We start from the raw sequence: 26,226 nt of genomic DNA on the forward strand, positions 1-26,226 counted from the left end.
AATAACAAAAAAAAAATTAACAATTTATAATAGAATGGTGAAGTAAATCCCATAAAAGTAAATGAAAATTTCAAAGAAGGATCCGAAATGTCCTCATTTTTTTCAAATAAGAGTCCGAATAGGCCTGGAATGCCCTTATTATTTCAAAAAAAGCTTTGACCAAATGCATTTTCATCATTTACTTTTATTTTTATTTATTTTTCATTTTTTTTTTTTTTGCCCTTCCTTCTTGCCTGTGGCCCACCATCAATCACCGGTGAGGGTTGCCTCGCCTAGGTGAAGCCACCCTTGCGGGTGGCTCTCGTTGATGATGGAGTATTCCTTGAAGATGTTGGTAATGCAAAAGAGTTACCGATCTCCAAAGTTACCGGCAAGCTCCTCGTTGTCGATGTACAAGCCGGTGTCGATTCCGAGACTACTTATAGACTACATATCAATTGGGAGCTGTTCTAGATGATTTCCTTTAATGTTTGTTGATCTTCCAAGGTGTCTATAGAGCTACCCAAGGAGATGAACGAATTCGAGTTTAATGGGTCTTAAACGTGTTGTAGTTCTCCAAATTCAAGTCTCTAGGTGGTTAATGCATTTTCTAGTTTCTAGGATTTTATTACTTCTCTAGCTTCTATGTCTTTAATTGCTTAGTCTCTTTCCCATGAATAAAGACAGGCTAGATGGATTTCACAAATTATTATCTTTGTTCTGTTTTGCTCTTTTCCCTTAGGCGAATTTCTACGGGTGTCAAGTGTTTTATCCATTGAAGTTCTCATTTGTGTTACCTCATACTTTTCGGCACTCTCTTTCGTTGTTAGTCGGCGGCCTCACATAGATCTAGTGTGGGCGAGGCTAGTCGGGAAAGCCTTCAGCTTGCCTAGGCAAGACCGCCCTTGAGGTCGGTGAGAAGGAAAGGCAAAAAAAAAGAAAAAAGGAAAAAAAAATCAAACAAATTAAATGACGAAAATATTTTTTGGTTAGACCTTTATTTGAAATAATAAGAGGTATTTTATATTTTATTTGAAATAAAGTCTATCTTAGCTATTTATTTAAGAAAACAAGGATACTTTGAATTCTTGTTTGGAAATTTTCTCAAGTAATATGAGCCTCGCATCGAGATGTGTGATCAATAATACTCTCTCTCTCTCTCTCTCTCTATTCACCAGGAAAACGAGCCGGGGACTATTGAGGATGAGATGCCAAGCGAATCGACATGCATAAAATCTCGAAAACCAGAAGAAAGTTCCAATTTTAGGGTTTCAGTTCCAGTCAGTCACCGTGTGTGTGAATTCCCGTATAATGCAGCCCAAAGAGGATTCGGATTCGGTGGTGATGCAGTCGGTGGCCCAGTTGTGCACCCTCTCCTCCGCCATCGACACCTTCCGCCGCCGCTTGCACGACCTCGACGATCACCTCCGTTCCATCCACCTCGCCATCGATTCCCGCACTCTCCTCCTCCAATCCAATTCCCAACCCCAAACCCCAACCCCCGCCCCCGCCCCAGCCCCAGCCCCACTCGATCAATCGAAATCCCCGCCTCAAATTTTGCGTGAGATTGCCAAATCGGCACCTGAATTGCCGGCGAGCGCCGCCCAGTCCGAGCTCGAGAAGCTATGCCACACCATGTGCGGCCGCGGCCTCCGCCGCTACCTTGCCGCCCACTTGTCCGATGTCGACGGCCTCCGTCGGCAAGTCCCTCCTGCCCTCAAGAATTGCGCTCCCGACGTGCCCAAGCTCGTCTACGATTGCGTCGGAGGGTTCTATCTCCAGGGTAGCAAGGCCTTCACCCACGACTCCCCCATGATCTCCGCACGCCACGCCGCCATCCTCGTCCTTGAATTCTTCCTCCTCTCCGATTCTCTGGGCGTGCAGCAGGATCCCGCTGCTCTCTCGGTCAAGCAAGAGGCTGAGTCGTCCGCCATCGCGTGGAGGAAGAGGCTGATTGTCGAGGGTGGGGTATCCAGAGCCGGCGAGAGTGATGCTCGCGGCTTGCTCCTTTTCATTGCTTCCTTCGGCATTCCTAGCGTTTTTAAGAGTGAAGATGTTGCGCATTTGCTCCGGCTCAGCAATTGGAAGGAAATCGGCAATGCGCTTCTGCGTTCCCCATTCCTACGCTCTCGCATTCCTGGTACTTTTTTGTGCTTGCTCTGTTTCACTCATTGGTGCTTTCTCTATTTTAACAACTGGGTGCAATAGTTCGACTTGTCTGTTCTAGGATTAGTACCCCTAGTTCAATCTGTGTTTTTCACTACAGAAGAAGAGATTCACGACCAGTCATTAATGGAATTCGTTGTCGGCTAGAGAATTCCTCACTTCTTTCTCTGTTGGATAAAAAGTGATTTCTTTTTGTACTTTATAGTAACAACTGGGGAAGCAACAAAGGTCTTGAGAACGCTACCTACTGAAGCTGTAGTTGGGCACAAAAGTGGCAAAACTGAGGCAAACCACATGGGGAACTGTGATTTAACCAAATTTAAGTAAAAAAATCAACACAAGAGAAAAAACCCCATCTTGAAGTGATGTCTGAAAAGAGAGGAAGTGGGTTTTGATGAGACTGTGGCTTTAGACCTCCCTCCTTAAGATGTTTAATTATTATTAGTCTAGATACAACAAAATAATTCTATTTGATCGTATATGATAAAATGCACAGTCATTCCAGTGGACAATATGCACTTGTTATACAACCACCCCTTAAAGGAAGGGCCGAAATGCACTCCTTCATACACTTCAGGAGTCCAGTGATTAGAAGAGAATTTTTCTTAGATTCGAATCCATAGTTGATGATAGTTGGACACACCATTGACTTATGGATCTTTATAAGACCTGGCCTGATATTATTAAGGGAAAAAGCCACCAAAAATCCTAAACTATGCCCGTTGTGACACATTTACCCCAAACTTTTCTTTGTGACTCAAAAAATCCTAAACTTGTATGCGTGTGACACATTTACCCCAAACTTGTGCTTGTGTGACACATTTACCCCAAACTTTTTGTTGTGACACTAAAAACTCCAAACTTATATTCGTGCGACACATTTACCTCAAAATTTTGAGGTAAATGTGTCACACGAATATAAGTTTAGGATTTTTTATGTTACAAAAAAATATTTTGGGGTAAATATGTCACACGGGTATAAATTTAGGGTTTTCAATGTTACAAGAAAAAATTTGGGGTAAATGTGTCACATGAGTAAAAGTTTGGGATTTTTGGTGTCACAAAAAAAAGTTTAGGGTAAATGTGTCACAGTTGGCATAGTTCAGGGTTTTTGGTGGTTTTTTCCCTATTATTAATCATGCTAAGTTTCATTCTGCTTCTCCAGAAGCCCGATCAACTCGACTCTTTTCCCTATCTTCGGGCCTCTCACTTCATTTCGTAAAGGATTCCTCCATAATGACCATGACACCCAGATTTGAACCGAGGAAAAAGGATTTGCAGGTTTTGACGAGATTAACACTTTAGACCTCCTTCCTTAAGATTCAGTGCAAACAGCTTTCCAAATTAGTCTGTCAAGAAGCGTAATCTAGTCTATGCCCATGAGAGAGAGAGAGAGAGAGATCCTTTCAAATAATGAAGAGACCAAATCATATTTCAGTAACTTTACCAAAAAAAAAAAAAAATCATATTTCAGTAAGGAGTTCCAGGTCAGAAATATCAAGGGCTTTAAAAGTGGGAGTGAATCATGTAGATGTGGATATTTCTGTAATTTCAGGGTGAAGACCGCGATAGAATCTCTGAATTTCTTTTTTTTTTTTATAAGTTAAGAGAGATTTTCTGAGGCACCAAGGGGGTGCCGATTCATTTAGAAAAAGAGCTCAAAGCCAAAAAGGACTCATCTACAAGACAACGGATCAACAATATCTCTCTCTCCTCTTGGGCATCGACTAGATTATGCTTCTTGATAGAATAATTCGGGAAGCTGTTTGCGCTGAGAGAGCGAGAGACAGAGAGAGTGTTCCTTGCTGGATGGGCAAAGCTGTGAAACTGAATGTGGGTAACCTTTCAAATCATGGAAAGACCAAATCACATTTCAGTTGAAAGGGGTTCTAGGTCAGACGGATCAAGGGCTCTAATAGTGGGAGTGAATCATGTAGATGAGGATATTTCTGTAATTCAGGGTGAAGACCGAGAGTGAATCTCTCCATTTCTTATTTTTTTGACAAATGAAGAGACCTTCACTGAGGCACCAACGGCGTGTCTACCCATTTACAAGAGAGCCTCAAACCCAAAACGATCTCAAAGCCATAAAGGACTCATTTACAAGACAACGAATCAACAATGTCGATCAAAGCATAATGCAAATTATACCTTGTCCATTGTCTTATTTACCAGAGGCACGGTCATTTCTGGAAGTGTATATATGTAGATTACCCCCTTAAACACTGATCGAAAGAAATTTTTTCTTTGGAAACGCTGTAGTGGTCCTCCGACTGCTATATGTCCCCGCTCATTCTTTGCTCTCCTCCGTTTTCGTGACCTTGATGGTGTTTCTTTCTACCAAAAGGGGAAAAACAGGAATATGTGTAGCCACTAAAATTATGGCAATTGAAACAGGCAAGAAAAATCTACCATACAAATTACCATTGGAAATGGCATGTGTTATGCATATCCTCGAACTTTGGAGTTGATTATCTTGAGCCTTCTGGTAGCAAGAATCACTTATTGTTATCTCTTAATCTTAAAGGTTTATCCCAATTCTTTGTTGAATTCGCCCATGGTAAATTTGTAAATATTTTTTTGTGACCACTTTCTTCTGGTTTAATCTCAGCCTATTTATGTCATGTTTGTTGTTGGATGCCCTTATTGGAAGTATTTTCGGTAATGCTGGCTAACCTTGAATCAAGCAATGGACCGTCCAACAGATTTTTGTTGATTTGGAAGAACCTTGATGAGAATGATATAAAAAGATGGAAACGATGGATTTCCTTGACGTAAACCTTCCCGAAATAGAATGACGTTGCAGAAAATCTAATGGTAGAGTCAGATACATCCAGCATTGCCTAATCTACCCTAGACGCATTCAGCCTAACAGATATAGGAAGAAATGCCAGTCACAATTTTTTATATCCTATCTGTATGTAAAACCTGGAATGCCTGCTTTTGGTAAGTTATGCATACATATTTTGGCCACAAGTCTGTCTACCAAAACTGAGGGTTTCTGGGAAACGTTCACCTGACCCAGCAACTTTAATCGGATGGCCAATATTTCAGTAATTAGCTTGCTTAAGCCTCCAGCTAGACTAATGGTTCTATCGGCTGTATGTTGGTTGGCCAACCAGTTTTGGAATGCAGCATAATTCAAGCTTGATGAAAGTTGTGTCATTGATTGGATCAATCAGAAATAAGTATTGCATTTTCTTTAAAATCACTCTGCCAAGCCTTATAGAAGGTTATTTAAAAGCTTTTATGAGCAGTGGCTTGGCTCCGTGACAGCATAGTGTTTTCTCTTACTGTCAAATGAATTTTAATAATTGTCACTGGGTTACATTTTCCCTTTGCACTAACAAGGGGAACCAATGCCTAAAAGGAGGAGTTTGGGAGTTGGAGCTCATCTAAATGGCACAATCTACAAGATCTGCATAGTCATTCGACTCCATTAATACCTGTCCACTCTAGCCTCATTGAATATGGTCGCTCTGCTATCAATGATTGATTGTGATATTCATCGAATCTTTGTGAATGGTGCACTTGTGAATGTAATGAGGTGTTGATTTGGTTAGAAAAATATATGATCAATGACATGGAGAATGACAGTTAAAAAGGGATAGTTAGTTAGTTTTGAAGCAAATGAGTTCCCAAGTGAAAGAAAAATGTTACCTCCAAAATTTCAATTGTCTAATAAGTCAAAGATTTTTTTTTTTATTTGGTCGAATATTAGTCAAAGATTGAAATTTGAAAGTTTATGATCATTGTTGCCATATCCGTCCTTATCATGGATTGCCAACACTTGAAGAAATAAATTGGAGACTCACACTGTCCTAGCTCGTTGAAAGCATCTCATGATCTTCTTAATGGGTTGCAGATGTCTTAGAGGAAATGATGAAGATCGGGATGAGCATTGAAGCTGTTGATGTCTCTGTTGGTTTCGGTGTAGAGGGTAATTTGCCCCCTCGGACAATTCTGACATCATTTTTAAGGGAAGCTAAAGAAAGATGCGACAACAGTAAAAAAGCACATAGTTCACCTATGGCTATGGTGGGTTTTCAATTCTGTTCTTTGCGCCTTTGATGGATATTTGTTGAGGATCTTGCTTCATTTCGGTTGTTCACTGATGCTTCAATATTATAATATTTTGCAGAAGGCAGTGACCCAAAAGCAATTGACTGCTCTAAAATCTACATTGAAATGTTTGGAAGATCATAATTGGGATGCTGCAGAAGTACTTCCCGGATGGCAGTTAAAGGAAATGATAGTGAAGTTGGAGAAAGATGCTGCTGACATTGATAAGAAGATGAAGGAGAAGGTAGTTTCAAAGAGAAGGATTGATGTTGTGGAACCCTCGAGAACATTTAAGAGTCATGAGGCTAAACGCTCGAAGTTCTCGCCTCAAGTGGCACCCCACTTTTCTCACCCATTGTTGGGTTTCCAAGAGCAAAAGGACAATAGTCGTATACTTGGTAGGAGCTTGTATGATGATGGTTCACGACCAATAGTTTCTTTTGACAATGGACTCTCCCGGCATGGTAGGAGTTATCCTGCTGCATCATTGTTATCTCTTGGATCTGGTGGAGGGTCTATGCCGGAAACCTCCTTGAAATCCCCAATGCAGAGTGCAAATGCCTTGCATTCTGCTGGAGTTGGAGGTAGGATCTCTGCTGGAATCAGCATGATGGCTGCAGGTGAATCTGCTGCTTTCCGTGGAGATAGATTGGCTGACAGGATTGGACTTGTAGGAAATAGTAACGATGCTTCAATTGGACAATATGTGATTAGGGATGCCGCATATCGGGACCAGCTAGAGCAAAGAAACCTTGGGAGGTATACATCTCCGGGAACTGGTCGCTATGACCCCTCATTAGAAGGTTTCAAAGGCCTGCCAAAATTTTCGTCCAGCAATGCCATTGATCATGGTTCAAACTTTGATCTATATGGTTTTGCTGATACCATAATGGAGCGGAGTCGTACATAAGCAGCATTTCTCACTATTCACCAGGGAGGCAGGTCCTGTCTTTCCCGTCCTGACTGCTCACAAGGTTCATCATTGTGCTGAGCGAATCCAGATTGCTTAATTGTAGGTCTTCGTCTTTCATGTTCAGGGATCAATGTGCTTTTGAGGCAATGGGCAGTGGCTTTGATACCGATCATAATCTTGTCCAGGACTTTGCACTTGCTTTATTAGGAAAACCATTGCTATCTGTTAGTGGGCATACTCGAGATATTGGGACATTAAGTCATCCTTGGTGTCAAAGCCAAACTTTCCAGGCGGATAGACGGGGAAAGGAAACTCAATCAAAGGGACTTTTTAAGCTACAGTAGGTGGTAGGATGGTTGAGAAATAACTGGAGCTGAACTCCTGTTTTGCAATGAAAGTCACTTCGTGAGGAAATCGAGGCTCTGAAGTCTGAAGATGCAAATTCATTTGGGCTCTTAATTGTCATTTACTGCAGGGTAGCAATCCTGACTTGGCTCATGCAGCTCCTGCTGGCATACTTACATTTTTGGGTGGGACTCACATGAATGCATAGGTGTGTGCCTTGCTGCTTCAGCGTTGGTGTCTGTTGTGTTACGCAGGAGATTTATCACCATGAGCTCTCCCTTTCTCTTGTTACCTTACTGCCATGTCTGCTTTCAAATTTGTATATAGCGATTTGAACTTTGTGGAAGGCTGAAAAAGTGAGGAATCTTTTATGATGGTGAAAATTCGTATGACTTATTAATGACGATCCTTTTGCCGGGGATCGAACCTTAGACCTTAGTTATGTTAAAGCAGAGCTCTTTCAAGTGATACGGTTCTACCCCCTGTGGACAAAAAGTTTTCACAAGCTTCATTAATCATCATTTTTGTGCTGATTTATTATAACTATCTATCCTTTACCTAACCGACGTATTGTTCGTGATTAATATAACTATCCGTACTTTGAGATTAGTGTTGCTTGTGAAGAAATTCTTTCTTTTGGACGGTGCTTACATCATAAGATTTACGGATCCTTAGGTATGCATGCGAGCTCAAGCAAGAGAACCGCGTTTTCCTTTCCCATCAGGAAAGCACAATTGTTATAGCTTATGAAACAACCGTATAAATACTGTTATGTAGTATGATGGGCACTAGTACATTAACTAGAGCTGAAAATTGATGGTAGATTGAATGAAAGTATTTTTGCCTCAAGTTCCCTTCCTCTTTTAACAATTCAAAAATCAAAGTAAAGCAAATGAAAAAAGCATGACGAATTCAAATTGGACTTAGCTATACGTGTAGGTCAAATCTCTAATGTTCGATGGCATGAAAGCTAATATCATGAGCACAGTTAGGATGGCAATGGGGAGAAACAGCAACAGGGAAGGCGGGGGAGGCAACGGCGGAAGAATGAGCGGTAGTATCAGCAGAATTGCCGTCAGGCACGTGAGCAAGAGCATCCATTCCAAGCTGAAATGTGTCGTCGCTCGCGAAAATGTCCTACATTCTATCGAGAAGGAACTACTACTGCTGTGGTCGGTTTTTTTCCTTCCAGGAATTGAAGTAGATGTCCTCCTTTCTCTCGTGTCCATGAACCGTTGGAGTTGCTGGCTGATGGCTATGCTTTTCAATACTTTCGCATTTGGGTTAGCAAGTTCGACACTCATCAAGCTTCCGAGGCCTCCCCAAACCGCTCGATCTGACCAAAACTAAATCCAAATGAAACCAAAATTTCGGTCAGCAAATTACAATTTTTACATGGAAAGGGATCTTCATCGGCCATATAACCGATAGACCCAAATGAAACTTGAAGATGCACCCAGATTACGAACTTCACGTGGGATGAGAAGTCTGGTTGAATGGCTCGATCCTACTCTAGTTATTCAGTCAACTTCTTCCTTGTGATGATGATGATGGAGATCACAAAAAGAATTTGCTTCCCTTGACTTCGCCTCATGCAATACAAAGCATTTACAAAGATTAAAATGTAAAGCTTATGCTGCCATTCCAAGGAGTTAATAGAGAGCCCTATTTGTTGCCAGAAACCATCCGACATTGAGCTCATGAAGTTCAAGAACAAATACTATACATATGCAGCTGGTTGGGGGTAGCAGGGATCCATGGAAACAGGATAAAATTCCTTTCCTTTTTGGTTTCTTTCTTTTTTGGGGCCAAGGAACATCACAACGGATCAGACACCAACGTGCGGTCGAACTATCAATGGAGGTGCAAAGAAGAGGAAAAGAGTGTCAGTAGCAGATACCTTGTCTGGCATGAAACGAAGAATCAGTTGCAAGTTTTCTGAGAAACCCCCTCTCGAAATCCCCTCCCTGTGTCCTTGTACCAAGAGAACGAGACCAATGCCAGTGAATTTAAGGAGGACGGTTCCTGCAAAAGTTAGTCATTTGTAAGATGTGGCTTCACACTTTGGGAAAAAATAGTTGAGTAGAGAGAGAGAGAGAGAGAGAGAGAGAGAGCAGGTGAATGCATTGCATTTTCAAAGTTTGAGAAGACAAAAGGGCTGTTTTGCACAAAACAGCGGCTCTAGTGCGATTGTCATGTCTCTGTCCCCAACGTTCTTCTCCCCTGGACTCTCTCTCTCTCTCTCTCTCTCTCTCTCTCTCTCTAAACAAAGGCAAAAAGCAAAGCCTAGGACTGACCCAATCTCATTCAATGTATGTTCATATGGTATTGTGTATGCATTTGCATGTTCATTAAGCGGTGAGTAGAAGTCAAACCCACGAGCTGCTGCTGCTGCCGCTTCAGGTTCAGGCTGATGTGCGGGAGCACAACATGTAGTAAATACTAACCTGTAGTAAATACTAACTTTCTAAATGTTAAAGTATTGTCATACATCACTTCACAAACGGATCCTTTGCATTCGCTTGACAATAACTTTTGAGTTAGATTTTCTAACACTAAGGAAGCAATTTATCCTTTCACAAATTACCCATTAGCTAAATTAGCAGCTGGAGTAAATTCCATATAAACGTCCAAACCGAATTGGCCATCTTGTCCATTGTTTGATTTTCTGTCGGTTGCTTTAATGTGTTCAGGATGTAAGACGATACAAAGTTTTGCCTCTGGCTGTGGCTGTAATCACAATGCATCATCTCCCATGGAAACGATTGGATTTCAAATCTGCAAATGGCAAAAGAATCTTATCAACTTGTACGAAAACCGCTTGTAGCTTTCTTTACCAGGTTACAAAACAACAAGGAGGCGGTAGGGAAAAAAAAGGAATGCTTTGCCTAAATTGGTAAAATGTCTAGTCTCTCTTCTGGTCAAAGATTGAAACCCTAATCCACCCTAAATCCTCGGTGGACATCTTCCGTTCCACATGAAATCAGGCGGGCCCTCCAAAACTCAATTTTCTCCATCGTGTTATGATAAGGTGAGATGGGATGGGAATGACAATGAGCATGCGCCATGTTGGATCTCGTTCCACCCGAAGCACCTTCACATGTTTTAAGTCCACCACCTCCATTATTTTTTGTTCGTTTTTGGTCCCTTTAATATTGCTTTGTCTTCTTCCCTTTATCGCAACTAAGATGTCAATTTGGTCGTTTAAATCTCTTGATTCGTATGACTTTTCTTATAGCAGCCGGCTGCTCTTCATCAAAATGCCGGTTCAGTCACAAGGACCCAAAATGGTTTCGAGAAACAGTTGAGATTTATAACAAGAGAACTGCAATAGACGAATTCTTGATCCACAATATCGCAGCCTTACATTATGACAGTTCAGGAGCTACCGTTTGATTCTTGCATAGGGAAAAAAGTATCAAAAAAGTCTTAAACCTATTGTATTACCTTTCAAGTGAACTAATTTAGTCATAAACATTCCTTGCATGGTATCAATCCAGTCCATCTGACCAATTTAGATCGAAAATCACCGACATGGATGATATCCGTCCTACGTGATACGGTCGGCACTAACGTGGGCATTTTTATAATTTTTAATAGTTTTTTTATTTTTTATTTTTACCTTTTCCTTTTTCGTTTAATCGGGGGCCACGGCCATAGGCCATGGCCGGCAAGGGCTGGCCTCTCCCTCGCCCGAATGTGGCCCTGTAAGGCCGATCCTCGCCTATGGCCAACCAACTACCGTAGAAAAGAAAAGGAAAATAATAAAAAAGGAAAAATTCAAAAAAAATTACAATTTTCTTTTAAATAGCCACATCAGCGCCGGCCGTGTCATTGGTTAATAACTGAATTTGTACAAATGCAATTGCTTTAGGACTTTTTTCGTACTTTTCCCTCTTATATCGAAGCACGCATACTGTTTTTCTGACCTTTGCAAACATTGAGAGGGCAAGAAGTGTACGTAACGGGGGAGGGGTCATCAGTCATCCCTGTTGAACATGTACACTTCATCAAGTGCTCAACCAAACTAGAAAATCAAGTGGTGGATTTAAGAAACAAGATTTAGTCACATCTGCTGTCTCCTCAGCATTGTTGCTACACAAGTGGAGATTCAAAATCATCTTATCTTGAGAGAAACAACGGCCAAACGAATGTGTTTCAGAAACCCGTCCTCTCCACCCACAGAAATTTTTCGCAAGGCTTCTCGGCCTCAGCTAGGCTTTCAAATGTTCGCTCTGCTGAGCTTCTTGATCTACAAGAGCATTTCCCGAACAAAACACTACAAGCGATGTTGGAGAATTGAAATTAACGTGTGCTTGTTCGTTATTCGATTACGCTATTCTACAAACTCGTGGGTTGTAATCTACTTCAATGACAAGGGTTGTTGAATTTACTTCCTCCTCATTTGGACAGCCTCACGTGTAGTGCTCATAATAAGTACGATACTCATGCAGCATGTTTCATGGGAATTTGCCCTTTTTAGGGCTATCACTTGACAGTTGACTACATGCAACAGAGCCGGCAGCTGTATAAATCATCATCACTTTCATGGACAGGCAGACTGGTTCTGGGAGAGTCGGCAGCAAACTCCATCTATATCTCAAATGCACAGAACGGTTGCTAAATGCTGTGGAGTCCATTGAATATTGATATCAGACATAAGCTACTGTGGAGGGGTCGAGATGATGCCACTTCCCTGTAAAACCCAATGGAATTGCACCCACCCTCTCCGGAATTGTGGCTATTTCAAGCTCGGGAGGGAGAGCGCACGCTTTGAAACTGCAGCGGAACTTCCTACTTCGCTATGGAAATATTGCCAACTGTAGCAGTGCTTAAAAAAATCGAGTGATTCAAACAAAAATGGCGAAGCTTACCATGTCAGAAATGTCGGTAAACCTTAGATTCTGTTCTTTCTGTGTGAGAGGGCAAGAACCGTAATGTTGGAAGGCGACAGCTAATGTTGGAGAGCTACACAGAACTAGCCATGCCCTATCCTTTTGCTGCCCATCGTACTGAACTGTAAATCAATCAATCTAGCTCGCTCAGTCTTTCAGGTCCTAACAAAACATATTTTCATGTGATTTGTCACTATTGTTTAATAAAGTGACACAACCATCGACATCGAGAAACGAGGTCAGGAGTTTCCACAAAATCTCTACCTTCTGAGAACATGAATGTAAAACATACGATGCACATAGGAACTGATTAAAAGATTTCCGTTCCACAAGACCTACCTAAAGGGTCACAAGATAGATACTTTTCACATTTCAGTCGAGATAAGTAGCAAGACCAAAGAGTCTAGATGCCCTGGTTTCCAGAATTGTTTCGGCTATGAGAGTATGCACTCTTGACAAATTCCGCAGAAACCAACAGCCACAAGCATCTCCATCAGATCAATAAGATCACCTGAAACCAATAAAGCCATCACTCCTTATATAGCAAATACTATTACATTCATTAGCATCTAAAACAGATACGGCAACGGTGACTCATAGCCCCCTCTCATTCGCCCAATGCAGTCTGACAAACGGAATCATCTGGTCATTGAGTCCACACACCCTCATAGAGGTTCTTAATAATACATGCCATTGCTGTCTTGACACCAACTGTTGCAGTGGCTATGCAAGAAAAAACAGTGCCACCGTGCAGCATATGTCGGAACTTACATACATAAGCAAATTTATAAGCTGATATAACAAGTACATTTTCCAAGACCAGAAGCTGACAGCTCAAGTAGAAAATGGCCACATAATCTCTCCTCCAAGTAGAACTCTGCCAGGCAAAATAATTATCTTCCTGAGAACATCTTCAATCCTGCAACAGTAGCAAGTTCCATTAAGAGTTGTCCACAAGAAGCTACTTCAGAAGCTCAGCAACAAATGCTCTGACATGGAGGGATAAAGATAAGACTAAACTTGTGCAGAACCACTACTACACACAATCTACTTTGCCAGCAAAATACTCATTCATGCCTCAGATGGAGTTTCTCTGTTTGCAAGAGTACAATTCCAGAGGAAGAACTTAAAGGTTGAGGTGCTCAAAGCTCAGTTTTCTGGAAGAATTGAAAAGGATAAAAATAGGACATTAAATTGTTTCCCAGCAAATTAAGAAAGAGAATGAGAATTTCTGGGTGTGATGAGAAGTGGTATAAGTAGCAGAAACATAGAAGCTCAGTGCCATTGGAGAAAGATGTTATATCAATATTCAATCTCTGCTTTACGTTAAGGGTGTACAAAATGAATGCGCTCCAAATCAAAGGCAACAGATTAACTACCTCCTCCTCATCGTCGTCCTTATCGTTCTTTTTTAGGCGGGTAGTTCCCCCTTCCTTGCTGATGGGCAATTTCATAGCTCCAAAAGGTGTGTCGACATTAATATTTCCTTTCATGGTGTAACCTGTGCCTCTCCCCCTTATCATATCCCACAATGCAGAGCCAAAATCTTTTGGTCTGAAGGTTATGGGAATCAGAAGTTTACTGATTCCGTTTTTTTCGATTTTAGTAGATTGAGAGAGTTCCGCACCTCCAATGCTCACATCGGCCAACCAAATCTCATAATCAAGGTCATTAAGTCCCATGTCGAAGTCATTCTTGTTTTCCAACTTTAAATGAAGAACTGCAACAGTTTCCTCAACTGAGAATTTCTCAAAATGTATTTTCTCGACATCAATGTCAGGCTTGTAAGGAATGGGGATTTCTCCAGTTTTCTCGAGTGGCAAAGTTAACCTTCCAAAGACCGGCACATCAATGATGAGGTCAACCTTAACCTTGTAGGGAATGATGCTTCCGGGCTTGATGTCATCATATGTGCCCTTTATGTCATCATATATCAAGGTAACTGGAATTTTGACCGTTTCCTCTCCATGTGCACGGATAGTTCCAGCATCAGGGATTAGTCCAGAAATCAGCTTTCTTCCATCGCTCTCAATCAAATAGTTTATGTCAACAAGAGGTATTGGAACTGGATTCGGATTCTTGATCAGAACATCAACAACTATTTCTGCCTTCTCAAGATTAATACAGGGAATGCGAATCCCAGTGACGTCTGCAGTTGGCTTGCCAAATCCAACAGCTCCCTCGATCTTTTCGCCAATGTCTTGAATAAAACCCTTGACCTTCCCCATGAACCCGCCCTTACCTTCATCTTTCTCGTCTTTCTTCGCTTTCTCCTTCGCATCCCTATCCACTATTTCAGGTTGGTCGGAAGATGCCATGCCTTACTTCAAGCAGTTCACACAGAATGTGAACGAAGTTATGAGAAAATTAAAAATCTAGTCAGGAATCAACAAAGATCGCATGAAACAGAAAATAGATAATAAGCTATGAGAAAACTAATTCTTTAAAAAAAAAAAAAGAGCGCCTCACACAAATCACAACGAAAGACTTAGGATAAACCGTGACAGGGTACAATCAACTATCATAAGAAAACAATTTAACTAAGAAGAAATGCAAATTTAATGCAAATGCCACATGAATGATCACTTCGGGTGAGGCAACGTTTTGCTGAATCAAGGGAGAAAATACTAATTGGGGAGTTAAAACCCTTGAACTTCAACTGTACCCCCAATGAGACTACAAAGAGAAGTAGGCAAAATAGAAAATCCAAACTCTGACTTGCCAATAGACATATCTACTCTGCTGATTGGCGAAACTATAAGAAAGCAATTACAACTGCGGCACAGTCGTGTACAATCCCCTTTCCCAAGTCAAATACTATCTCAAGAAGTCCCGAGATCCGCAAGTTGACATGAATACCAGGATAGCAGCAGCAGAGCACCAAAGTTTGGAAATGAAGAAGTCGGGATTTATGACGAGCAACACAATTAAATGGGCAGCAGAATAGGGGGGACGGTTAGGACAAGAAATGTGTAATGTGATGGTGTACTTCGGACCTCAAGATCCCATAAACAACTAAACTGAGTAGAAAGAAGATACAGTGCAGATCACGCATGAATCCATTCAAAATGACAAATGCCGTGAGCAAGTCACTAGATTCACTTCAAAGTTTCGCACAGAATCCGGTTGCATCAGCAACTCATATGAATCAAGTGATCAACCGACAACGAGTGAGTTGATACACTCGATGAGTGGTCCGAAGCCCTTAATGGGATAAGATCTAAACAGCAGAACATGACCGGGCTTGAGAAATCGAACGAGTTCAACTGTGAAGCAGATCTGGATGCAGAGCAGTGAGATGACGCGAAAAACAGAGCAAGATCACGACGGCAGACATGGGATGAAGGCAGAGCAGAGTCATGGGACCGACGGGGGAACAGACAAGTACGTACCTTGAAGTCAAAGATCTCGCAAACAGCAGGAGAAATTGGGGTTGCAGGATCTGAAACGAGCGACCAAGGCGTGCAGTGACTTTGGGTTTCGGATTGTTGTTATTGTTTCATACAGAGAGGAGAGAGTTCGCGAAGAAGGAAAGAAAAGGACAAAGATGGCAGATTAAGGTGATAAATCTGCTGCTGTAATAAATGTCACGCCATTTGCGGAGTTGCCGACCAGACCACTCACTCTCTCCACACGGACAAGACGCGCACACATGGCCCCATTTAGAATGGCTAGTCTGTCGTGCTTATTGTCCTTGAAATAGAGCGCGAAAATCACGCAAAAGATTCCCTTACCCTTTGCGTCAATCCGCAACATGATTAATGAAGTTTCAATCTATTCAATACGCTCGTTGAATTTTAATTTAGTATGTAATACGATTCTTAAATTTTTTACTTTATCCAATATGATTCCTAAACTTTTTAAATATATTTAATTTAACTTACAGATTACACGATAATGTTTAATATTATTCTTGATCTTGAATTAATAAAAGGAAAACATTAAAAAAATCTTGATATAATTCAAAAGTGAAAGGTTCACAAATGCTGAAGAACATATATCAAAAGTCTTAGGACCACGATGAACAATTAAAGTTTCGGGATAACATTATATCTTTGGCTAAAGTTTAGAAATCGCATTGCATAAATTAAAAGTGCAGAAACTACATTATATATTGAGTCCAAATTTAAGGACCATTTATGTCATTATTTCAAATAAAACTTAGCTACATTGGCATTTCTTGTTCTTTAGCATTCGGGGATTTAACTTTGGGCTCCCGGAGATCATTCAGCCTGATCCCATACGCAAGAGCTTAAAGTCTCTCTTTCAGTACTTTGGTTGCAGCTGAGCTCATTCACTCTCCCACGGCACGCACACCCTCTGTGGCCATTTCGTCAGCCTGAAATGCTCAGTCGTCCAGATAGACGGTAACGCATATTTGACATTGTTTATCTGGACAGAACCTTGGTCTATTCTAGATGACGGCTCGGGGGAGACAGTTACATTGGCCTGCAGAGAGAAATATAATCTTCCAACACGGTATTGTCTTCTGCCAACCAACACCAGAAAAGTCAATAGTTAGCCCTCTCAGTATTATTCATGATCAGTCCAGTAAGTTCCCAGTTATAAGAAGTCCACCCCCATAAAAAATCAATACAAAATGCAAGCTGGGTGTCTGCTTATCAACTGGTAAAGCGGCCCCGCAAGAACGATGCAACATTTGCAGCATAGTTCGCAGGCTGACAGCAAAGCCAATACATATACAAAGATAAAAAACTCCCAGCAAAACAAATGTTCAGATGCTAATATAAACTGATGCCTTCAACAATATTAAGTTCTGAACGATGAACTGAAAATGCCCAGCTACTCTATTCTTCAGGTAAACCACTGCTATTAAAAGGACATTTCTTTGGGCTCAGCCCGCCGATGCCTTATCTGTCCCTCAAGCATAACATATCCCATTAGGCAACCTATGCAGATGGTAGGACATCAGCCAGTTATCGATACAGCACTCAGACATGTACAGGTGAAACTGAAACTATTTATCTGATCTCAGGACTACCTTGTCTACTACTGACGTAGGATGTGAAGATAGCATTTCACATCTCTGCTGAAAATAAGGAGAGTCGGATGGAAGACAATAGGTCAACATATCCTGTTATTGTCATAAACATGTGATGTCTGTTCTTCTTAAGATAGGCAGTTCGTTCTTGCTTGTTGACAGGATTGCTTCAAATTGCATAACTGGTCCCTCTCCCCCTAATCATGTCTCGTGGAGCAGAGCCAAAATCTTTTGGCTGAATGTCAAGGCAATAATGATGCTCCTGATACCTTTTCTTCAGACAGCTCTGCACATCCAATGCTCACATTAGCTAACCAAGCCTCATAAGTCAGAACCAAGGGCATTGAACGCTAAAATAATTGTCATTCCTCGATTCAAGCTTTCATAGCAGAATCACAAAAGTTTACTCCCATATAGAGCCTTCCAACAGGTTCATTCGTTAACGGTTCAAGAAGGCAGGGAAGGGATGCTGAGAAATTGATTCTCAACAACTCAAACTATGAATAATTCAGATGTAGACTACATCTCTTGTCAAATACATACACCCAAAGAGGTTAAGTTTTCGAGTATAGAAAGTTAAATCCAGGACTTAATTAGACACTGCAGCACGAACTTCTAACAAAATACCTTGACAGCGACGCCTACACAGCGTGATTTCAGCTCAATGTATATGATCTTCAAGAAGTCCTCTCAGGAAGTCTAGCTGCTCGAAATCACCCCGAAGTTCCTCCCACTACAGGTAACAACAAAGAAAACCATTTTGCAATATCAGCTCCTGAGATATAAATAGAGAAATCGACCAATACAGTCCAGTCTTGTAATGAAATAGGATTTCTAGAAACACTATGGTATCTTCCAGATAGCATGGAAAAGGAATGGCAACATTTTGCAAGAATGTTGTTATCAAATGTCTAGACCACTACAAATTTGGATATTTTTAACAAGACTCACCATTGTTTCCAGGATTTCTAAGTCACTTTTCCAAGGATTTCCATTATTTATTAGTGAAAATAAATGTCTGATGTTCCACTACCATTCGGAAAATCAGTGAGACAAACCTCTTGATAAGACAACGAAACAAGATTCCAACCAGCTGCAGCAATATACCGGCGCTTAAGCATTGTATGTCCCAAGGGCACTCCTGCATGACATAGTAGCACTACTCAAGCGAAGAAATTGACCCGAGATCCAAAAAGAAGATGTTTCAATTTGTTGAGGAGTCTCACCGCTATTTCTTGAGAAATGGGTTGGTCCATCAATCTCCAGTGCTACTTTCTTATCAACCAACACAGCATCCAATGTGTATCCATCAATGACATATTCTCTAACCCAATCAAGGCCAGTGCTTACCAGGAGACGTGCAACTTCTTTCTGAAATGACGAGGTAACTTTCTGATTAAACCTTTTAGTTTTTCCTGCTCGACCAACTTTCTCCTCGAGATCACCAGGAAGGAACAAACAAAGATGTGGGTACTCCAGCCTTAAGCACTGATTCACAAGGTGAACCTGAGAAGCAAACATGATATCTTCCCTGAATTGTTCTGACATTCTCTGCTCCTCGAAGTAGCCCAAAGTTTTCCAAATGTGGGAAAAGAATATACGATCCAGCTGTCCAAGAACTGCATAGGACCAAGCTATGTTACCCAGCTGATCTCTACTTAGGTTCAGATTAGGAGACTCCAGCATTCCATCTAGCTCAAGATCCGATACGCCTCCCTTGCCGATAATTTCATTATTCTTACCGACTTCTTCGCGAGAGCAGCACTTCAATTGGTTGGCATTCCTAAAGACATTGTCCAGAGATTCCAGCAAAGGATCAGCAGGTTCATTCAAAGAAGCAAAGGCCCACAGCAGCTGAGCAAGCTCCTGCCCCTGAAAAGTGTGAATAATACCGGATGCTCTCTTAGACAATTCTGGAAAGAGATCAGGAGCAGAATGTCGCATCGAAGCAAAAGCGCCAGCAATATTTGCTACATTCTGAGAATTGAAGTCCCCCACCTTGGCCAAGGCCACCTCTGCTATCCTATCCATTTCTGAAATGTAAAGCAATTCCCCTCCAATTTTAGATAATGCCCACAAAATATTTGATATACCTTGAGCCGAGCATTCTGGTAAGGCCATCATTGCAAGACCCACAAGCATCGACATCTCCCGCTGCCGGGCGAAGGCTAACCTGCGGTTGCTCATCATTGAGACTTTCTCCATATTCTTGGCGATTCTATGTAGTGCAGTAGCAAGGTTCAAGGGGGACAGAGGGGAAGGGCTCAAGCCTTTCCCGACCGCCATGATCATCTCAGCGGTGATCTCAAGAACTTCTTCAGCAGTCTGTGCTTCTACGATTTCTCTGTTCAAGTTAACTTCTTTCCTGCGGTCCGACGATGCTTCCGAGAATTGAGATAGCCTCTGGACAAACTGTGCCATTGTTTTCCCCTTCTTCTCCTGGAACATCCCACCGGCCATTGTACTCACGGTCTTCCTCAAGTCATCAATGCCATCATTTTCCAGATCCCCGATGTCTTCCAATTCCACATCCGAGTCCCATTCTCCATCGCGGTCAATCACGTCCTCTTTATTGGTTTTCGACTTATTCCGGAGCTTCTCACTGCTGTTTCTCTTCTTCTTCTTCTTCTTCTTAATGGAAACCAAATCTTCCATAGTACGAGAAAGTCCCCGAGCCTCAATCCCCTTAAGAGCAATCTTTCTAGCCCTCGCACACCACTCCATTGTATCAGTGTCCCGCAAAAGCTTAGACTCGTCCTGTTTCTTCCTCTTTTTAGGGGATTGAAAGCCCAAAGGGTCAATCTCACCAAGAAATTCCAGTTCCCAGTCGTCTTTAACATCAGTGGAGGTAGCAATACTATCCTTATCATCTCTACTCACGCTCAAACACGAGCAGTTTCTTGAAAGGGGACCGGTCTCGGGTTTCTGGTGCAGAACCCGACTTCTCAAGTTCAAATTCGAGAAGGGTAGAGCAAGAAATGATTTTGTTGGGCTAAAAGTGAAGGGTCTTGACAACAGCTGGTGAGGGAGGGTGGGGTTACATAACCCCTCCATTACCTTAAGCTTCTGCGAATGCGAAAGAGGAAGAACGAGGAACTTACGGAAAAGGAAAAGATCGGTCCAATTCTCAACCGCAGAAAACGAGGTTGAGACCAGCAGCAATGAAGAAGAAGGAGGAGGCTCCGAAAGCAAGCTAGCAAGCAGCCCAGCTCTTCACTTCGAGAACGATGATGAAACCAGGGATGAGGTTGAGGTGGCAATGGCATGCTCCAATTAACAAGACACAGTATAAGTATAGCATAGCGAGCTTGCAATTTGTAAATTGTAAAATTCACCCCTTCTATCATTTTATATTTTGTATTTTCAGAGAATAATCTTTTTGCATTTTAGCATTGACCCAAATTATTCGGGCCCCAGGCCCATTGATTCAGTTGGGCCGAACCCAAATTTGTAGAGCACTGGCATAGAGTGTTGATTTTGTTGAATTTCAAGGATTAAAACTCGAGCTTCGACGCCAAAAAAAAAAAAAAGGATCAAAATTCGAGCTTAAACATCTTAATTCCATACCCTATGGATTGCCATGTAAAACTGACATGACCAAATTTTTTTTTTAAATCTCATATTCAAAAAATGACTCGGCAATTTAGAGGTGAGCATGGTTCCAGGATAGAACTTGGAACTTGAAACAGGGAACTGGACCGATGAAGAACCTATTCAATTTTAGAATCCATGATATGTGAGTACTGAGTAGGTTTGAAGTTCTAAAAATTGAAAAACTTATTCTGACGAGTAGGTTTCGGGTTCTAATAAGTTTTCACGTTTTTTCTTGGTATATGCTTTCGCACTATCCCGTGGTATTTCATGGCGTCCAATGATGAGTATGTAATCGGGAAAATCTAGTATGAGCTTCCATTTTCTCCAATATTTATGACTAAAACTATTACTTTATTAATGTTTCATATTTAATAGTGTGTTTAAATATCGGTAGTGGTTAGTGTTCATTAAAAGTAATGATTCATCGCAATAGCGAAACATGAAATGACCCCGGAACCTATGACAAAGTAAGTTTCAAGTTCTTAGTGGAATGCATACGGAATTTGAAATCGTTCACCCCTCGACATGGGCGGCTAATCAAAGCACTTTATTGACTAATGATGACTTTAAGGAACAACACGGTCCAAATTATCAAGATCAAGTTAACAAGAGAACAAAGCAGTCCCATAAAACATGTCGAAATTGAGAGATCCAATAGAAACAGTGAATTGTACGTGGGGGTGACCAACACGGACTTTAATTTTGACATACTAATTAAAATTAAGTATACATTTGAGGGATAAAAAACTAACAAGTAGATCATTAAGTTTACATGTATATATATATATATAAAGATAAGAAAAATCGGTCCAGGCCGGGCGATTTGGTTTCCCTTGAAATCGAGAACGGGACCGAAAATCACCTATTTCAATTATATGAAACTAGGAACTTAATTAGTGCCCCAAAAGTTGGACCTTCATCCAATTTGGACGATTCTCGATTCAATCGGTCCGATTGTCTTCCTTGCCCCAAATATAATCAAATGAGAATATTAAACAAAAAAGGCCCACGGTCTTCCAAATCAAACAAACCTACATCCATTGCTCCCACCAATAAGAACAGCCGGGGCAAGGAGGGAGAGAGGGTATATTCTTAGACACTGGAGAGAATATGCTTCTTCCCCATCAAAGGTAGAGAATCCATCCCTTCATTCTCTCTTCTTGCTGTTTTTGCGCCCCCTATCGTATCCTCCATGGAAGCTCAGAGCTCAAGGAGCGGTGGGGATCTTGGGTCCAGTCCCGCGTTGCAGAGCATGGAGATGTTTTGTTGATGGCCATCTAATCCCTCATCTCGATACGTAATTAACCGAGGAACGGTCGGTCTGGGATTGGGATTAGATGACCATCAGCGAACACTTCCGTGGGGGCACTTCCTCTGCACCATTCAGCTTCTCCTCCCTCGGCACCCGGCGAGACTTCTCCCTGGGTCAGTTTTGCCTTGCGCTCGCGTTGATTCTCCTTTCGATTTTCTCTCTTCTCTTCCTTCTCTCTCGCTTTCTTCGGTGACATGTAGAGAGTTTTACGGAGGAGTGAGTGAGTGAGTGAGCGAATCATTTAACAAACACTTTTTTTTTTTTTTCTGACTACTACACCATGGGATGCGTGATGCGTCCTTCCCCTTTGGATTTTGGGTGCAACGAGTCTGCTAATGACTGTTCGAAATCTGGCATCTTCTCTTTAAGTTTGCACATTGTTTTTGAATGGACTGTAATAAGATCACACATGGTTACACGAATCATTGATGAATTCGTTCAGCAAAACCATGATGTTCTCCTGTTCAGTAGGCCAAGATGAAAACCATGTCCTGTAGTGTCACCCCAAACTTGTACCAACGTGATAATGCACTTGATCTGATGGCGCACCGCAAAGAGCCCTTCCTTTGGGCAAGAGACGTGGGTGGATAAAGCTAAACAGGAGCCTCATAACTGCAAGTTGAAATGCCCATGGTTGAGTTCCATACACGAACAAAAATGTGTGTCTCCTCGTGAAATGCATTCACCATTTTTCGAGAGTTGAGCTCGTGTCCACTCTTCTGAATCCAACACTTTACTTTTGAACTATCTGTTCATAAGTCCTTGGGGTGGGAAAATTTTTCATTCGAGTTTGGGAATTTCTAAATAGATTTGTGTGGTCACACGACAAAAGTGATTTATTTTTACGCTCGATTCAAATTAGCATTTTTCTTAATTAATCGTTCATTACTTTATGGGTCTTATTCATCCTAAAAATAATTAGGTAAAAGTCCAAGGCATTTGCTCTTTCCTGAAATCTACAGTCAATTTTACTAGTTTAAGGTATGCTCAAGCTCAGTTCCAACATTGGAAGGATGAGAATTGAAACGAATTTTAGAGAGGAAGAGGGAGGAGTGACCATCCTAACGGTTTTGGACAAGTGAGTTGCTCTAGGCGAGTTGCGTGAGGCCCCTAGCCAGTTAGGATAGATGGAGATCCACCATCTCTCTAGTTAGTCCGATGTATTGTCACGGAATGACATCTCGTGGACGCCTCATTTTTGCTAAATCCCCTCAATCATCCCTTGAACTTTCCCCTACACTCTCTCCATTCCAAATGAGCCATGGAGAAGCCGCCGAACCCGGTGGTCGAGGCAAGTGAAAAAGAAAGGAAACAAAAGACAGAGAGGATGATGATAAGAATGGTGGGTGGAACAACACGGAGAAGGGAAAGCACTGATGACAGCAGTTGGTGGGTCGCATGATAGGTGGCGGTGGCGGTGGCGGTGGTGGTGGCTAGGCTCGAGCGCAGCAATGGCGGGGTAGGCGTGGCAGTCGTACATGAGGCGGCTGAAGGGAGGAGGAGGAGGAGGAGGAGGAGGAGGAGGAGAGAGAGAGAGAAAAGAGATTTCTCAATGTGCTAGGATTCGTTACTGACCCAATTGGTAGGATCAGCCAAAGGGGAAAATGTTTGGGAGACAATAAGCAGCAGTAAGAAGCCAAATCTAGAGGCTTCCACTTCCAAAGTGAATCGCTGAATAAATGAGTGGAACGGCTGTTATGTAACCCATTACTTTATACCACGACAACCGAATGAAGCCAAATTAATGCTGGGCAATTCAATTTGTGTCCCAAGGACGGTGACCACAGATAAAGCTGCCGCATATGTTGACATGCGACAACGTATTACAAGAAAAAAAAAATTCTAAATAAAAGATTCGAAGTGTCCTCATTTTTTCAAGTATGAATTTAAAATGGACATTATTTCAAATAAGAACATGAAATGCTCATATTATCTTTAAAAAGGTCATGAACGAAGGGCATTTTCGTTCTTTATCTTTTTTTTCTATTTTTCTCTTTTCCTTTCCTTTTCTTTTTCTTTTTTCCTTTTTCCTTTTTCCTCTTCCCTCCCCAACAATCATCAACCTAAGTAGAGGGCCGCCCTTGCCGGCGTCGGGTATGGGGGCAAGGGTCGACCATGCTCGACACCTAGCCTTGCCAACCCGGGCGAGGGCGATCCCTATTTGGCCTTGTGAGGGCAGCTCTCGCTTTAGTCCTACGACCTCCACCGCCATCGACAAGGCTCGGCGATGGCCGAGGAGGGAAGAGGGACAAAAGGAAAAAAAAAAAAGAAGTAAATGACAATAATACCCTTCATTAGGTCATTCTTTAAAATAATGAGACACATTGCCCTTATTTAAGAAAATGAGAGAATTTCATGTCCTTATTTGGAATTTCTTATTTTATAAGAAGGCTAAACACCTTCATCAAAGTGTAGTAGACTCTAAACTCCACAGCAGCTCCTGTGATCCCTAACAAGCCAAATTCATGTGAAATGTCACCCATAATACAAGGACACTCAGGACCTGTTTGTCCTACTAAACAAACCAGAGGCCATCACTGCATGAACAAAAATTCTTTACCCTCAGACATCAAGTGGGCTTCACTTGAAGAAGACGGTAGACTAGTCCATATCTATCGTGCGAAACCTCCAGTCACGCAAGAGGAGAACGTCCTTTGTTGTTGGCTCCTAAACCGGACGAGCTTTTGCATTGAACTATGATGGTGTCTACGAAAAACGCCATCATCATCCTTATTCTTTCCCTCACATTCATCCAAGGAAGCCGGAGAGCCCCCACACGACTCGAGCTTACGGTGGCCACCGTTTCTCTCCTTAACGCGATACTGAGGCGTCATATAGACATGACGAGGACTGTCTCCAAGGACGACGACATCGGGATTGAAGCCGGGTTGGTCGCGAGTCTGCGCCACGGCTCCTGACGAGAGACACCTGTAGCGTCTCCGACTGTTGCTTCGCTTGATCGCCTTGCACACCATGGGGATCAGACCCTCCATTTCAGTTAAGGTGCGAGGGGTCTCCGAGAGAATGAAAGAGTGGCAGTGCCTTCATTTTGTACACGAGGCCCTTGAACAGTCAAAGAACGGGGAAGGTGTGGGCTCAATGGGTTCGGTAACTCTGCTTGCGTGGGCACCAAAATGGGCAAAACTCTATACGTTTCGCCCACCGTCCCGATTAAACAAGTCGGAAACATGCTGAGTCTAACACGGCAGTTGGACAATCGTTTTGACTTTCAAATGAAGAGGGTGAGATTTTGATTGATGACCGGGCCATCCAACCAAAAACCTTGGCCACATCTCAAAATAATCGACAGACGCTATGATTCCACTGTCACATGTGCGTAATTTTGTTGCATATGTTGACCCTTAATTTTGCTCATAGAAACAACTTTTGTATATCCCAATTTGACATCCCAGTACAATGGAAAAAGGGAATTAGATATAACAAGAAGTGTAAGCTGCTCAGCCCTAATTGACTTTTGTTGCGACATTATCGTAATCGAAGCAAGCACGCGAGACCAAAATAAACACAGTTAATCAAATGCAGGCTCAATCTGAGGAAGCAAAGCCTTTTTCTACGGGCCTTAACAGCCCAATTCTCGCAACCTTAGTTAACATTCTCTACTGAGGAGGTTCCAGTACCTCTTCTTCGCGTGGGCTGAGGCTTCAGTGATTAAGTGCATTGATCTCCCATCTGACTTGATTTGCTGCTCTGGCCATCTCCCGACCTGCTTTTAACTCCTGCTTCAGTTCGACTCTACCTTCAAAGTAAAACTAGGATTTCGACGATTGGGATGACCCTCACCGATTGAGCAAACCCATCAATCAAATTGTCAATTTGGCCCTAAGCTTTTTCATCTTCTGTCAATTCAGCCTATCTAATCAATTTTAATTAGAAATCGCTGATATGCACGTCGAATGTCTTACGTGGCACGATATGAACGACCATTTTTTTATTTTAT

General features: G+C 42.0%; 3 protein-coding genes and 1 long non-coding RNA gene across 8 annotated transcripts; 1 reads left to right on the plus strand and 3 right to left on the minus strand.

The window, feature by feature from the left end:
• Positions 1 to 1,209: 1,209 nt before the first annotated feature.
• On the plus strand, positions 1,210 to 7,362 carry LOC115745294 (protein FRIGIDA). Its single transcript, XM_030680766.2, has 3 exons — positions 1,210 to 2,119; positions 6,011 to 6,183; positions 6,287 to 7,362. The coding sequence occupies exons 1-3, from the start codon at positions 1,291 to 1,293 to the stop codon at positions 7,115 to 7,117; spliced, it is 1,833 nt and encodes a 610-aa protein (XP_030536626.1). The 5' UTR covers positions 1,210 to 1,290; the 3' UTR covers positions 7,118 to 7,362.
• On the minus strand, positions 6,228 to 20,646 carry LOC115745293 (RAP domain-containing protein, chloroplastic). 3 transcript variants are annotated; one of them, XM_048270961.1, is made up of 4 exons: positions 18,589 to 20,646; positions 18,421 to 18,503; positions 17,990 to 18,095; positions 6,228 to 6,238 (listed from the first exon to the last, which is right to left on the minus strand). In XM_048270961.1, the coding sequence occupies exons 1-3, from the start codon at positions 20,414 to 20,416 to the stop codon at positions 18,024 to 18,026; spliced, it is 1,983 nt and encodes a 660-aa protein (XP_048126918.1). In that variant the 5' UTR covers positions 20,417 to 20,646; the 3' UTR covers positions 6,228 to 6,238; positions 17,990 to 18,023. The 3 variants fall into 3 exon arrangements, with proteins under 3 accessions (XP_048126918.1, XP_030536624.1, XP_030536623.1); XM_030680764.2 differs by lacking the exon at positions 6,228 to 6,238 and adding an exon at positions 17,062 to 17,648 and having other exon boundaries at positions 18,589 to 20,621; XM_030680763.2 differs by lacking the exon at positions 6,228 to 6,238 and adding an exon at positions 17,062 to 17,662 and having other exon boundaries at positions 18,589 to 20,621.
• Positions 12,900 to 15,979, minus strand: LOC115745300. 3 transcript variants are annotated; one of them, XM_030680779.2, is made up of 3 exons: positions 15,753 to 15,979; positions 13,740 to 14,684; positions 12,900 to 13,279 (listed from the first exon to the last, which is right to left on the minus strand). In XM_030680779.2, the coding sequence occupies exons 2-3, from the start codon at positions 14,676 to 14,678 to the stop codon at positions 13,274 to 13,276; spliced, it is 945 nt and encodes a 314-aa protein (XP_030536639.1). In that variant the 5' UTR covers positions 14,679 to 14,684; positions 15,753 to 15,979; the 3' UTR covers positions 12,900 to 13,273. The 3 variants fall into 3 exon arrangements, with proteins under 3 accessions (XP_030536639.1, XP_030536638.1, XP_030536641.1); XM_030680778.2 differs by having other exon boundaries at positions 13,740 to 14,680; positions 15,753 to 15,978; XM_030680781.2 differs by lacking the exon at positions 15,753 to 15,979 and having other exon boundaries at positions 13,740 to 14,696.
• LOC125312667 lies at positions 17,062 to 24,905 on the minus strand. Its single transcript, XR_007196745.1, has 3 exons — positions 24,895 to 24,905; positions 17,972 to 17,974; positions 17,062 to 17,407 (listed from the first exon to the last, which is right to left on the minus strand). It is a non-coding gene; the product is annotated as an uncharacterized LOC125312667 (long non-coding RNA).
• Between the last annotated feature and the right edge of the window lie 1,321 nt (positions 24,906 to 26,226).

Source organism: Rhodamnia argentea, chromosome 1 (assembly GCF_020921035.1).
Source record: "Rhodamnia argentea isolate NSW1041297 chromosome 1, ASM2092103v1, whole genome shotgun sequence".
Lineage (NCBI taxonomy): Eukaryota > Viridiplantae > Streptophyta > Magnoliopsida > Myrtales > Myrtaceae > Rhodamnia > Rhodamnia argentea.

Bases quoted from the DNA above. Each gene is read 5' to 3' on its own strand.
- LOC115745293 (XM_048270961.1), bottom strand. From the start codon at position 20,416: ATGGAGGGGTTATGTAACCCCACCCTCCCTCACCAGCTGTTGTCAAGA. The intron at 18,504-18,588 runs GTGAGACTCCTC...TATGTCATGCAG, and splicing joins CCATTTCTCAAGAAATAGCG to GAGTGCCCTTGGGACATACA. The intron at 18,096-18,420 runs GTTTGTCTCACT...TGTTACCTGTAG, and splicing joins TTTCGTTGTCTTATCAAGAG to TGGGAGGAACTTCGGGGTGA.
- LOC115745294 (XM_030680766.2), top strand. From the start codon at position 1,291: ATGCAGCCCAAAGAGGATTCGGATTCGGTGGTGATGCAGTCGGTGGCC. The intron at 2,120-6,010 runs GTACTTTTTTGT...AATGGGTTGCAG, and splicing joins CCTACGCTCTCGCATTCCTG to ATGTCTTAGAGGAAATGATG. The intron at 6,184-6,286 runs GTGGGTTTTCAA...AATATTTTGCAG, and splicing joins ATAGTTCACCTATGGCTATG to AAGGCAGTGACCCAAAAGCA.
- LOC115745300 (XM_030680779.2), bottom strand. From the start codon at position 14,678: ATGGCATCTTCCGACCAACCTGAAATAGTGGATAGGGATGCGAAGGAG.